Genomic DNA, 11759 nt, shown 5'->3' on the forward strand with positions numbered 1-11759 from the left:
TGTTATCTAGGCTCCCTACCTTGAATTAGGAGGGGAAAGTCAACTTCCTTTGCCTAGGCCTCAGTTTCCTCCTCTATGAAAATGGGGGAATAATCATCTGAGTGTGTCACAGGCATTGTAAGTGACAAAAATAAAAATACAATGGCATCTGCAAAAACCTTATGCACAATTTATACCTCTTAAAATGTAGAATTGAGTTTGGATCATCAGAGATCTTAATAAATACTTGGAGATTTACTTGATAAAGATGATGTTGCTTAAATGTATCTCATTTTAATGAAGGTTCAGTTGTTCTTACTGTAACTCTAATAAAGATTATTATTACTTGTAATGACAGATGGGTGATCTGGTACACTTACTCCTGTTCCAAAGAGGGTCAGCAGGCTGTAAATATTTGAAAAATATTACTGGGGAATCTCCTGGAATGTAGTTTTACAATTTATAAATGTTTACTATTATTGTATTGCTTGAAGTGAATTCTTTTTTATTAGGGATATCTTAGTCTGTTTGGGCTCTTCTAGCAAATTACCACAGACAAGTGGCTTAAAAACAAATTTATTGCTGACAGTTCTGGATTCTGGGTTTTGGGTAAAAGATCAAGGCAGCAGTAGATCTGGTATCTGCTGAGGGCCTGCTTCCTGGTTCATAGACAACCATATCCTTACTATGTCCTCACATGATGGAAGGAATACAGAAGCTCTCTGGGGTCCCTTTTAAAAGGACACTAATCTCATTCATGAGAGCTTCACTCTCAGGGCCTAATCAACCCCTCCTAAAGACCCCACCTCCAAGTGCCGTCACTTTGGGGATTAGGATGTCAACATATAAATCTGAAAGAATGCAAACATTCAATCTCCAGCAAGGGAGTTATAATCCAACACAAGAATTATCAAAAACTTCATCCTTATCCATTCCCTATTACTTATTTGTAACATTATCTTAACTTGAATTCTGATCTCAGCATAAACTTATGCAGAATGTCGGGTAGGATTTACAATCCCCGTTTCATGAATGAGAACTCAGAAAATTAGTAAATTTGAAGGTCCAGTGGCATGGAAGCCACCGAGTCGGGGCCACAGGGCTCACATGGTATGAAGAGTCCGTCCTCTTCCTAGTAAGACGAGGTGAAGAGGTGAGATAGCAAGGCCTGATTTATAGGTAAAATAGGGACGGCTTAATAGATTTGGTAGGTAAGTTTAAACTTTTATTTTAAAATGAAATTCCCAGGTTATTTTTCAAGGGTTTATATATATCGCTCCTATCTGCTCTGCTCCGTGTAACTGAGCAACTGAGAACTGAGTAACTATTCTATAATTGATGATGAATATTCAGATCACCTGTGCTGCCAAAAGAATCTTTCAATTTGTTTTGCATCCTATTAACTTCAGTAAAAAAATCTCCAAACATACTGGTTAGTAAAGAACTTCTGACGTTGTGTGATAAGAAATTGTGACTTATTTAACATTTTAAGATTAAAAAAAAAATAAACACTTTACATATCGGGCGGTAGTCCCCTACACCCTCGCCTGCCCTTATCCAGGTTGGGGTGAGGGGAGGATATGTTCAGGACCCCCAGTGGATGCCTGAAACTGCGGAGAGTACTAAACCCTAGACTGTTTTTTCCTATGTATACATACCTACAATGAAGCTTAATTTATAAATTATGCACAGTAAGAGATTAATAACAAGGACTAATAATGAAATAGGACAATGATAACAACATACTCTAATAAAAGTGAATTTGGCCTCTCTCCAAATATTTTACTAAGCTGTACTCACCCTTACTCTTCCTGGGAGATGTGAGATGATAAAACGCCTATCCCACTAGCCGATGCGAGGAGAATGACGTGGGCGCTGTGTTGTAAAGCTAGGCTACTGGTAACCTTCCGACAATTCGTCAGAAGGAGGAGCGTCTCCTTCCAGAAAGCGGTTGTCCGCAGGCAATCGAAACTGCGGAAGGCGTAAGCGCAGATGAGGGTATTTAGTTCAAAGCCCAGAGAAAGAAAAATAAGGGCCCAGTAGTGCAATTGCAGGATCATAGGGAAGCTATTTTTAATTTCTTCTATGGAGTACCATGCCTCCATGAGAGAGGATGAATACCCAACTTTTGTATCAACATGGACAGGATTGGAAGAGATTATGCTGAGCGAAAAGAAGTCAAGCAGAGAGAATCAATTATCATATGGTTTTGCTTATTTGTGGAACATAAGGAATAACAGAGAGGACGTGGGAAGATGGAGAGAAGGGAGTCGGGGGAAATTGTAGGGAGAGACGAACCTTGAGAGACTGTGGATTCCAAGGAACTAACTGAGGGTTTTGGAGGGGGAGAGGGGTAGGAGGTTGGGTGAGCCTGGTGGTGGGAATTGTGGAGGGCACGTACTGCATGGAGCATCGGTGTGGTGCGTAAACAATGAATTCTGGAACACTGATAAAAAATAAACAAAAATTGAAAAAAAATAAGGACCCGCTTAGGAAAATTGCGCAGTGGTTTCATTGACGGGAGTATTACTGACTTCAGTGGCTGAAGAAACAGAATTCATTATATACAGAGAAGATTTTATATACTCTAAGAGTCCCTAAGACGGAATGTATATAGGGGTTTTGTAAACCATTTTAGAACAGCACATGAAAATTATTTTTGCAGGGTGGTTCAAAGTACAAATATAGGAGGAGACCCATTTTACTTGCTTTAGAAATTACATGTAAGACTCTAATAATATAAATTTTAAGCAGAAGGCTTAAGTACCATGTATAGGTACATGAAGGAGGGGGAAAATTTAATAACCTTTAGTTGAATTAATTAACATTCCCCATATTGTGTGAAAAGATAGTCATTCCTACTCAGTGTATTTCTGTTTAGGACTCAAATTCTATGTGTAGTGGTCCCCCCCTCCCCAAATGTATAGATCTGAGCTGTCTGATATGATAGCTGCTAGAAACATGTGACTATTGAAATTAAAACCCAGTAAAATTTAAAACTCAGCTCCTCCCTTGCACTTGCTACATGCATGTGCTCAAAAGCAACACATGACTAGTGGCTACTATATAAGAGGAAAGAATATCTTGCAGAAAGTTGTTAGCCAGCAATCCTTTCTGCTAATAGTATAAACTAACAAGGTTAACAAGGATTTCATGCCCATGTGGGGGAAAGTTCAGATAATTATTCAAAATTAGCATGCCCCTGCTCGAAGTTTCCAAACACTTTTATTGTCACACACACACACACACACACACACCTGAGTCTTGATCATCATAAATCATTGTTTCTTTATATATTCCATAATCACTGCTTTAATATTGGTGAAACAAACTTTGAACCTGCTACTGGAGGGAGGCTGTGATGTAATGAATACCTTAAAATAATTCTCACTATTGCAACCGCAGGTTTTTCATTGAGGAAAAGAACATTTTTGAATGCTTGGTACTTTATTTAAACACACATATATACAAGGATGACAAAGGGAAACCGCAGAGTTGAGCACAGTGGCCGCATGCATGGGGAGGGTCAGCAGACTCTAGTTTTACAGGATGAAATTTGGGTTGAAAAATAGGTAAAGACCGGAGAGCAAGTTTCATTTCCCATCACCACATAGAAGGGTCTTCCAGCCTGTCAGACATAAGAAGGAAAGCATGTGAGGGGTGCCTCGGTGGCTCAGTGGGTTAAAGCCTCTGCCTTCGGCTCAGGTCATGATCCCAGGGTCCTGGGATTGAGCCCCACTTCGGGCTCTCTGCTCAGCAGGGAGCCTGCTTCCTCCTCTCTCTGTCCTCTGCCTGCCTCTCTGCCTACCTGTGATCTCTGTCTGTCAAATAAATAAATAAAATCTTAAAAAAAAAAAAAAAAAAAAAAAGAAGAAGGAAAGCGTGTGAGAGAAGCTTCCCAGCTTCCTGGGAGGCTTTTCGAAAGTGAGACATTCGGTCCTGAACCAAAAGATGATTGGGAACTGTTGAAAAGGTCCCTGTTGTCATTCTAAACAGGAGGTTGTGTAGGATACCAGAGCAGAAGACAGTGGCATAACATGCAGCAGCCCAGCTGAGTAGCTTCCACTCACGTTCACGGGAGTCTCAGGCAAATCTTAGAGGGAGTATTTTAAAAGGCTCTGTATTTATCAGAGGAGCCAAAGAACTCTGCACTATTTCTGAAGATCAAAACTACAGGATTCACACAAAATGGTAACAAGAAAGTTATTGTTACACAACTCTGAATATGCTTCTTTTGTTTTCCCGCAAGCCTTTTTATGTAGTAAGATGCTATTTTTATAAAGAACTCTTTATGGGGCGCCTGGGTGGCTCAGTGGGTTAAGCCGCTGCCTTCGGCTCAGGTCATGATCTCAGAGCTCAGGTCATGATCTCAGAGTCCTGGGATCGAGCCTCGCATCAGGCTCTCTGCTCAGCAGGGAGCCTGCTTCCTCCTCTCTCTCTGCCTGCCTCTCTGCCTGCTTGTGATCTCTCTCTGTCAAATAAATAAAATAAAATCTTAAAAAAAAAAAAAAGAACTCTTTATAATAAAATAGCATGCACAAGCAACTTGAAGGCTGTCAACTTTGGCCCCCTCCTAACTGCCCATGATTGAGACTGTCTGTCAGGGTGCAATTAACTCTATTCCATGTGCCAACTGTGAGACTTCGAGCCACAGAACAAAGAGTAGCAGCAAGGTTGTTAAGTCTGGATGGTTCTTTTTTTTTTTCAACCAAAGTACATAAGGTTTACCCTAAACTTTTTATCACAGTAAGCATCACATGCATGTCAATGAAAGCTTAAAGGCATCTATTGTTTAGTTTTAAAAATAACCCTTATGAATTTCCTACCTGCTTCCCTGGTATTTGCTGTTTAATTCTGGGTTGGTACCTCCAGAGACAAAATTGTTGTTTCCTTCAGAGAAAACAAACCTGACAACTCTAGACCTATACATTGGACCTGGCTGGCCATTTCACAGGACAACAGAGGGGTGGTGGGAGGGAAAGTAAGTGACTCAGCTTGTTCTTTGGGGAGAACCTCAGTGAAGAGTGACAGGCCAGTCATGCTCCCTGAGCAAGTGTTCTAGTGACCTCTTCTGGGGAACCTGGTTCTTGACATTGTCAAGATCTGGGTTTAAGGTCCACAAGCTCCAACAGAAATGGATGAAATATGCGCCCTGTGATTTGTGCAGGGCAGGGGCAGGAGGGATAGGACATTAGAGCCAGGAGGTTATGAAATTGGAGGAAGGTCTGGCTGCTTTCCAGCAGCACTCATTGCTCATTGTTCACAATATTTCACACCAGCTCTTGGTAGGTGCCTCTTCCCAAGATGAGTCCATACTCCCAGAAAGCCTCCAAGGTCACAGACAAGTTACTAAGAATATTATGTCCTTAACATTCATTCCTTGAATACAATAAATTATTATGTGATATTGAACTTAAAATAAGTTGAAAAGTAGACAACAGCTGCCCCCCACTACTGTCACGCCCCCCAACCCCACCACCAAGATTTATCTACAGCTTCATGCAGAACGAGGAAGACTAGAGCAAGACCCATGAGAGACATATGCAGGACATCTAGACACTCCACATAACATATGAAAACTAAAGATTATCTCAGCCAAAGATGGACTATTAGTCATTTCAGTATAGAGACGGGGACTTACTCTATGTTCTCCTAATTCTAACCCAGTTAGAAATTCCATATAGAGTCTTTTCTGAGGTAAAAGTCTCTTATGTTAAAAATTTTCAAAGAAGAACCAAATAATCTGGAGTAGAAAATAATACCCCACAGAAGCTCAGTGATTTGCAAATCATTATGTGAAAACAAAGGTCCTCACTGCCCTGTGACCCATCTCCATTTCTGCCCAAATGCTACCTGGTTTGGAAGACCCATTCCAATACCCCCCCTTCCCCCCACCCCCACCCCAGGCAGCCCTCTGGGATTTCCCTCTCCTGTGCCATCCTGAGCTCTGCAGCAATGTCCCCACACAAGCCCTTCATACCTAGTTCTGGGAACATTTTCTGTGCTTTCTCTCATCAAGAGGTCTGAAATCAGTGTCTCAGGGCTTGATCGTTTTCCATACCTAAAAGAAAGAAAAGAAAGAAAGAAGGAAAGAAAGAAAGAAAGAAAGAAAGGAAGGAAGGAAGGAAGAAAAAAGAAAGAAAGAAAGAAAGAAAGAAAGAAAGAAAGAAAGAAAGAAAGAGAAAAAAGCAAAGTCCTTAAAGCAAATCTGAAATATTCATAAAGAGGAAAAATATTTTTTAAAAAAAGGAAAATAGTGTCTCACATGGTTGGTCATCTGCTAACAAGTAATCTAGGTTTATGAAGCAGACATTATCAGAAATATGACTTCAAATTATATATATGTATAATTTTGCTTAAATAATAATTTAGCAGAATATTTGAACCCATCAATACTCCTAGTCAAATTCTTGCCTTTTTATACTACTACAAACAATACATAGATAGACTTTCATAACTAAGTGACAGGAAGTAAAAGTACATTTCAGTATGATTTTAATTGTTTCCATAATTAGTTAATTGGCTAGAGTTATGATGATATACAGCACTTTAAACCTTAACAAAGAGACCAGATGATATTTCAGAAACAACCCTGGGGAGAAAAATCAGCAGACAGAAGTTCTAGACCCACCTGTATCTTCAAATCTGTTTTCTCATTCATAAAAATCAGATCATAACTCACGCTTAAATTGGAATCTTTGTGGAAATCCAGTGCGAGCCACAATGTTTTGAAAGTGACAGAGTAAAACACAAATGCAAGATATGGCTGTTGAAATGCACTCATTCTTACAGAAAACAACAAACCTTGGTCCTATATTTTCCATATTTATTTGGGTTAACAAAAACTAAAGCCTTCGCTCCTGCTTTGATTTTAATTTGCCCCGTAAATATAAGGAATCTCACGGATCCTGGAAAGACCATGGAATCTTACTGGTCTTTTTTCTCCTAGAGCCGGCTATGGATAGGACTAAAAATGTGCATGTAAGGGTGGTGTAGGTTACTTGCTCCAGGTGAGTGCATACATAGGTCTTTGTTTCTCTCACTGGGGAAGGGTGTGAAAAGTCTGTATTTTTCCCTTTCTCAGAAAAGGGCTTGTATACCAGAAGCTGTATTATTCACAAATGAAAAACTAGCCCGGATGGATTGATTTGCTCCCAGATAAAACAGCAAAATAAAGCTGCCAGAGGGTATATTATCAAGTAGAGTTAAATCTAAATTTTTTGGAAAGATTTCCCATTATTGCTCCTTCGCTGGGACTTAAGAAAGCAAAAAAACAAACTGCTCCCCGTTCCCATTGTTTGTAAGATTTCCTCAACATTTTCCAGAGTTCAGATATCAAACAATACATCGTTGCTTACACCTATTTACTCTGTTCTTTAGTTGATTTTATTAACCGTCAAACTCTTGAGCAACCTCAACTCATTTATCTTCGCCACGCTCCAGTGAATAGAACTGGCTAATGTTTTCCCCAATTTACTAGTAAAGAACCTAAACCTAGAAGAACAGGATTTGCAGTCCTAAAGCAGCACCCAGGGCAGTCATGTTCACTATTCTTCCTCTCCTACTTAATTCTGGATTATCCTTCTTCTCTACCATGCTTTAACTGGCAAAGATAAAGTCTTTAGGGAAAAATTCTCAAACCTGGCTTCACATTAAGAAGCCATATTCCAGGGCACCTGGGTGGTTCAGTGGGTTAAAGCCTCTGTTTTCGGCTCAGGTCATGATCCCAGGGTCCTGGGATTGAGCCCCACTTCGGGCTCTCTGCTCAGCAGGGAACCTGCTTTCCTTTCTCTCTCTCTGCTTGCCTCTCCGCCTACTTGTGATCTCTGTCAAATAAATTTTAAAAAAATTAAAAAAAAAAAAAAAAGAAGCCATATTCCACACAAGAGAAGCTTTTAAAACCTCTGTAAAGCCCCGGTCCTACCCCTGAGGTTCTGATTTAAAGGGTCAGGGTGCAGCCCAGCACTAGTGTATTTTAAAACTCCCCAGGGGACTCCAGTGTGTGACCAGGATGGAGAAAGACTAATCAAGGGCTGGGTTTCTCATCCTTGGCAACCTTTGTTGTAGGGGTTGTCCTAGGCATCCTAGGATGTTTAGAGCCTAAAGTCAGCACCAGTTAGAACCACTGGTTTCACATGGAATTGTAAAAGCCAAATGCGGTAGATCTATGCTTTAGAATAAATAGTGTGGCTTTCAGAAGCAATGGACCAGGAGCATAGAGCTTAAAAACTGAGTAGAAAAAGGGAACAAGGAGAATGTTATCAGACTACCATTTGTGCCACATAGAAACACATGTTCACAAATGATACCATAATCTTCAAAAAATACAACCATGTGGGGATTGGGTGTGTGAGATGGAAAGGCAATGAGAGTATGGAATGGAGACAACGGGCACAGAGGATAAGTCTTTGATGGTTTCTAAGAAGGAACTTATGTGAAATTGAGACAGGAATCTCTGGTTCAGAATCAACGTATTCCCACCTAACCTGAATCTCTTCCCATGAAACTCAGGCCCCTTTCCTTTATTTTTCCCTCATCAAAGATGGAGATCACACCGGATGCTGATGGTAATGAGGAAATCAGTGGGAGTGCTCCAATTTCATCACCCCTAAAAAGAAAAGCCTTCATAAAATGTTCTTATGTTCATGACCTATAAAATGGAGATAATTATACTCACTTCAAAGCTTTGAGGTGAAGACGGAATGAAATAACGCCTAGGGAAACATTCTGAACCACTAAAGCTTTATACAGTGGATAAGCTTTATCGCAATCATCTTGGCAGAAATAAGTTCTACTGTTCTAACTAACAAACTAAATAACCAACAAGTTTTTCCTAGATAAATGACAATTAATATATATATTTTTTAATTTCAACAAGTTCTTTTCTCTGGTTTATATGATAGCATAAGCAAGAATTGGAAGCAATTCCCTTTCTGAGAAGTCTACTAGGATATAAAACATTATTGCTTTTTGCTAATTAAAATGAACCGATTTCAAGGTTCACAAACCAATACTATTTAATCCCAGCATTTTATGTATTTCTGATTCTGTGTAAACTGGCATTTTTTCAGAAGCTTTTTAGTATGTTATACCCCTTTTTGATGAAACAGGGAAAAATATTTATATAAGAATGTAAATTCTCCCCCACTTTGAATCCTTCTCAACTATTCCCTGACTTGTAACCAGAAAAAAGTATGGTAAAAAAACAAAAATAACACTTTATAAAACATAATTTAGACATGTTAACATTAAAGTTTTTAAAGGGTTCACCCTTTTTAGCTTATCAAGATCATTTGATCCCAATAACTAAAATGAGATACTGAATAACTTAGAACTAAGATGAATGAATTTTGGAAACAAATTTAAAATCCTATATTATAGTTAGGATGTGATTTTCTTTCTTTCTTCCTTTTTTTTTTCTTAATATTTGATATTGAAAGTGAAGACATGGCATTTAAGTTTAGCTTTCTTGGTAGTCAGAATAAAATTTATGATTTCTCAAATTCCGTGTAATCCCTGGGTTTATCCCAGAGTGACTACTAGTTTCTCATTAACAAAGCACTAAGTGGGCACTTCCTTCTCAAAATTCACCTGCTAGAAGATGGTTAAAGTCTGCATTTTAAATCAATTGTTTTCATGCTAAATCTCTATTAATGTCAGGATTTTTAAACTAAAAGGCTGAGACTGAATAAAGAAAAAAAAATCACTGTACAGAAGAAAAGAAACTAGCTCTATTTGTCTTTTTCTAAATACTGTCATTCAATTTTGCTCTGGACAGCTTGGAAAATCTGGCAATGTCTTTGGCAACTCAGCTGTTTCCTGGTCGGTGGTGGTGGTTGTAGGTTTTTAACTCAGCTCATTCTTCTACCTACAGCACTTCCCCCAGCACTCCCGACCTGTTTTGGGTTTGTTTTTTGTTTTTTTGTTTTTTTCCCCTTGGTGGGGGGAGTCCTTTCCCATCTAGTTTTCCAAACAGTCCCCCAACTGCTCTAAGAACAAAAAAGAACAGGGAGTGAGTGGGAGAAGATGGCCAGCCACACAGCCTAAGGAACCTAAATCTGGGGGGGGGGGGGTCATGATTTTGTAACTATTGTTGCAGAGGGAAAGTGTTCAGTGCCCTACGCAATTACTCACTGAGAACTGAGTATGTGCCTGATACTGCGCTGCCCAGGGATACACGCAAGAAAAAAACTCGGAGATCCCGAGGATCTCCGGTTGCCGGGCAGAGCGCTCCCGGAGTCGGTCCCGAGGAGCCCACCCACCTCTGCCTGGTGATGAGGTTGATGTAGTGCCGCAGCGCTGAGTAGTATCTGGCCATGTCCTCCGCCGGCGCGTCCTCTCCGGGGTTGTCTGGCTTGGAGGGGTACGCCTCAGCCAGCGCGCCCAGGCACACAAGCAGGGACAGGGCGAGGGTCAGTCCGGATAGCCCCAGTCCCTTGCTACCCAGCATCTGCGGGCACAGAAGGCGCAGCGGAGAAGAGTGGGGTTTGAAAGGACACACGCCTCGAACCTCCCTCCCGTGTCGCCCCCACCATCCCCCTCCCCGCTACCACTCGCGACCCCCCAAGCCGCGCTCAACCCTGGCCCTTAGAGGGAGCGGAGCACCACTCCACGTACTAACGGCATCACCTGCCCTTCCCCGACCCGTCTGCCCCACCCGAAAAGTCCGCGCAAATTCTGTCCAAGTTGCCGGACGCTAGAGCCGCGCTTAACGAGAGGCGCGGGGCTGGGGAGCAGAGCCCGCCCGCGCCAGTACTTTCAAAACAGAGGTAGAAGTTCCTCCCCGTGGGCTACCCTCTTCCCCAAACCCTCGTCGGAGGAAAAGTTTCTTCTGTAATACGTGCGGTTTGTCTTGCTGCAAGAGATAGTTGTGGCTGAGATTCCTTCGGGTTGACAGTTTGGAAGAAGGAGGAGAGAACTGTTCTCCGGGCCGTCGGTCTCGGTTCGGATCCCAAGGATCCGGGAAGGAGGCAGAGAGGTTCCAGACTCCGGGAATCCCTCACTCAGGGGGCGCAGCCTGGGAAACCTCCATCCAGACTGGGACCTCCGAGGAAACTGCCACCTGTCCGGGGTTGGGGGTCGCGTCCCCGTCCAAATCTTCCAAAAGATCACCCAGAGGGACGACGCAGCCGGGAGGGTGCGCGAGCAGGGTGGAGGCGCGGTCGGAAACGACCAGAGGAGCAAGTGGAATTTAGCCTCCAAGGCCGGCCGCCGCGCGACGGGGCAGGAGAGGACAGAGCGCGGCGCGCAGGGGTTGGAAAGCCGGGCGCGACCCTCCCGGGGCCCCAGAGCAACCCCGAGGGTGAGCCGGAGCCGTCCCCCTGCCCCCGCCCCAAGCCGAGTGGGTCTTGGCACTCACGGTGGCCGGCGAGCGAGCGGGTGTGGCTGGGCGGCGAGCGCTCTGCAGTCAGGTGCGCCTCTCCGAGGGGTGAGTGCCGGCGGACCGGGTGCGGAGAGCAGGTCGCGACAGGGCTTTTATGGCGCTCCCTCGTCGCGGCAGGAGGGGCCTCGGGCAATCACGTTCGGGTGACTCCCACCCCGCCACTTCCCGCCCCCGAGTGGCGGAGGTGGGGCGGGGGAGGGGGCCGGGGGCCGCAATCGTTCGAGTGGCGGCTCCTGTAGCCACTCCTTGACCCCAGGCCTTGCCGGGGGAGGGGGGTCCTGGAGGTGCGAGTGTGGCCGGAGCCGGAGTCCCTGCCCTCCCGTGGTACCCAAACCGCGCTTTCCTTCACAGCCCGTCTGGTCCTGCTGGAGACAGGAGCAGCCCAGAGCTACTGTGT

At 43.2% G+C, this 11759-nt stretch overlaps 1 protein-coding gene across 1 annotated transcript; it reads right to left on the minus strand.

Annotated features, from left to right (window-relative positions):
- Positions 1-3407: 3407 nt before the first annotated feature.
- NPY (neuropeptide Y) lies at positions 3408-11458 on the minus strand. Its single transcript, XM_032865721.1, has 4 exons — positions 11339-11458; positions 10242-10429; positions 5960-6040; positions 3408-3607 (listed from the first exon to the last, which is right to left on the minus strand). The coding sequence occupies exons 2-4, from the start codon at positions 10427-10429 to the stop codon at positions 3583-3585; spliced, it is 294 nt and encodes a 97-aa protein (XP_032721612.1). The 5' UTR covers positions 11339-11458; the 3' UTR covers positions 3408-3582.
- Between the last annotated feature and the right edge of the window lie 301 nt (positions 11459-11759).

The sequence above is a fragment of the Lontra canadensis genome, unplaced genomic scaffold (genome assembly GCF_010015895.1).
Source record: "Lontra canadensis isolate GAN:19392208 unplaced genomic scaffold, GSC_riverotter_1.0 scaffold2, whole genome shotgun sequence".
Classification (NCBI taxonomy): Eukaryota; Metazoa; Chordata; class Mammalia; order Carnivora; family Mustelidae; genus Lontra; species Lontra canadensis.

Coding starts and splice junctions, on each gene's coding strand:
- NPY (XM_032865721.1), bottom strand. CDS start 10,429: ATGCTGGGTAGCAAGGGACTGGGGCTATCCGGACTGACCCTCGCCCTG. Junction 6,041..10,241: donor AACCTCATCACCAGGCAGAG/GTGGGTGGGCTC, acceptor TCTTTCTTTTAG/GTATGGAAAACGATCAAGCC. Junction 3,608..5,959: donor GAAAATGTTCCCAGAACTAG/GTATGAAGGGCT, acceptor TATGTCTGACAG/GCTGGAAGACCCTTCTATGT.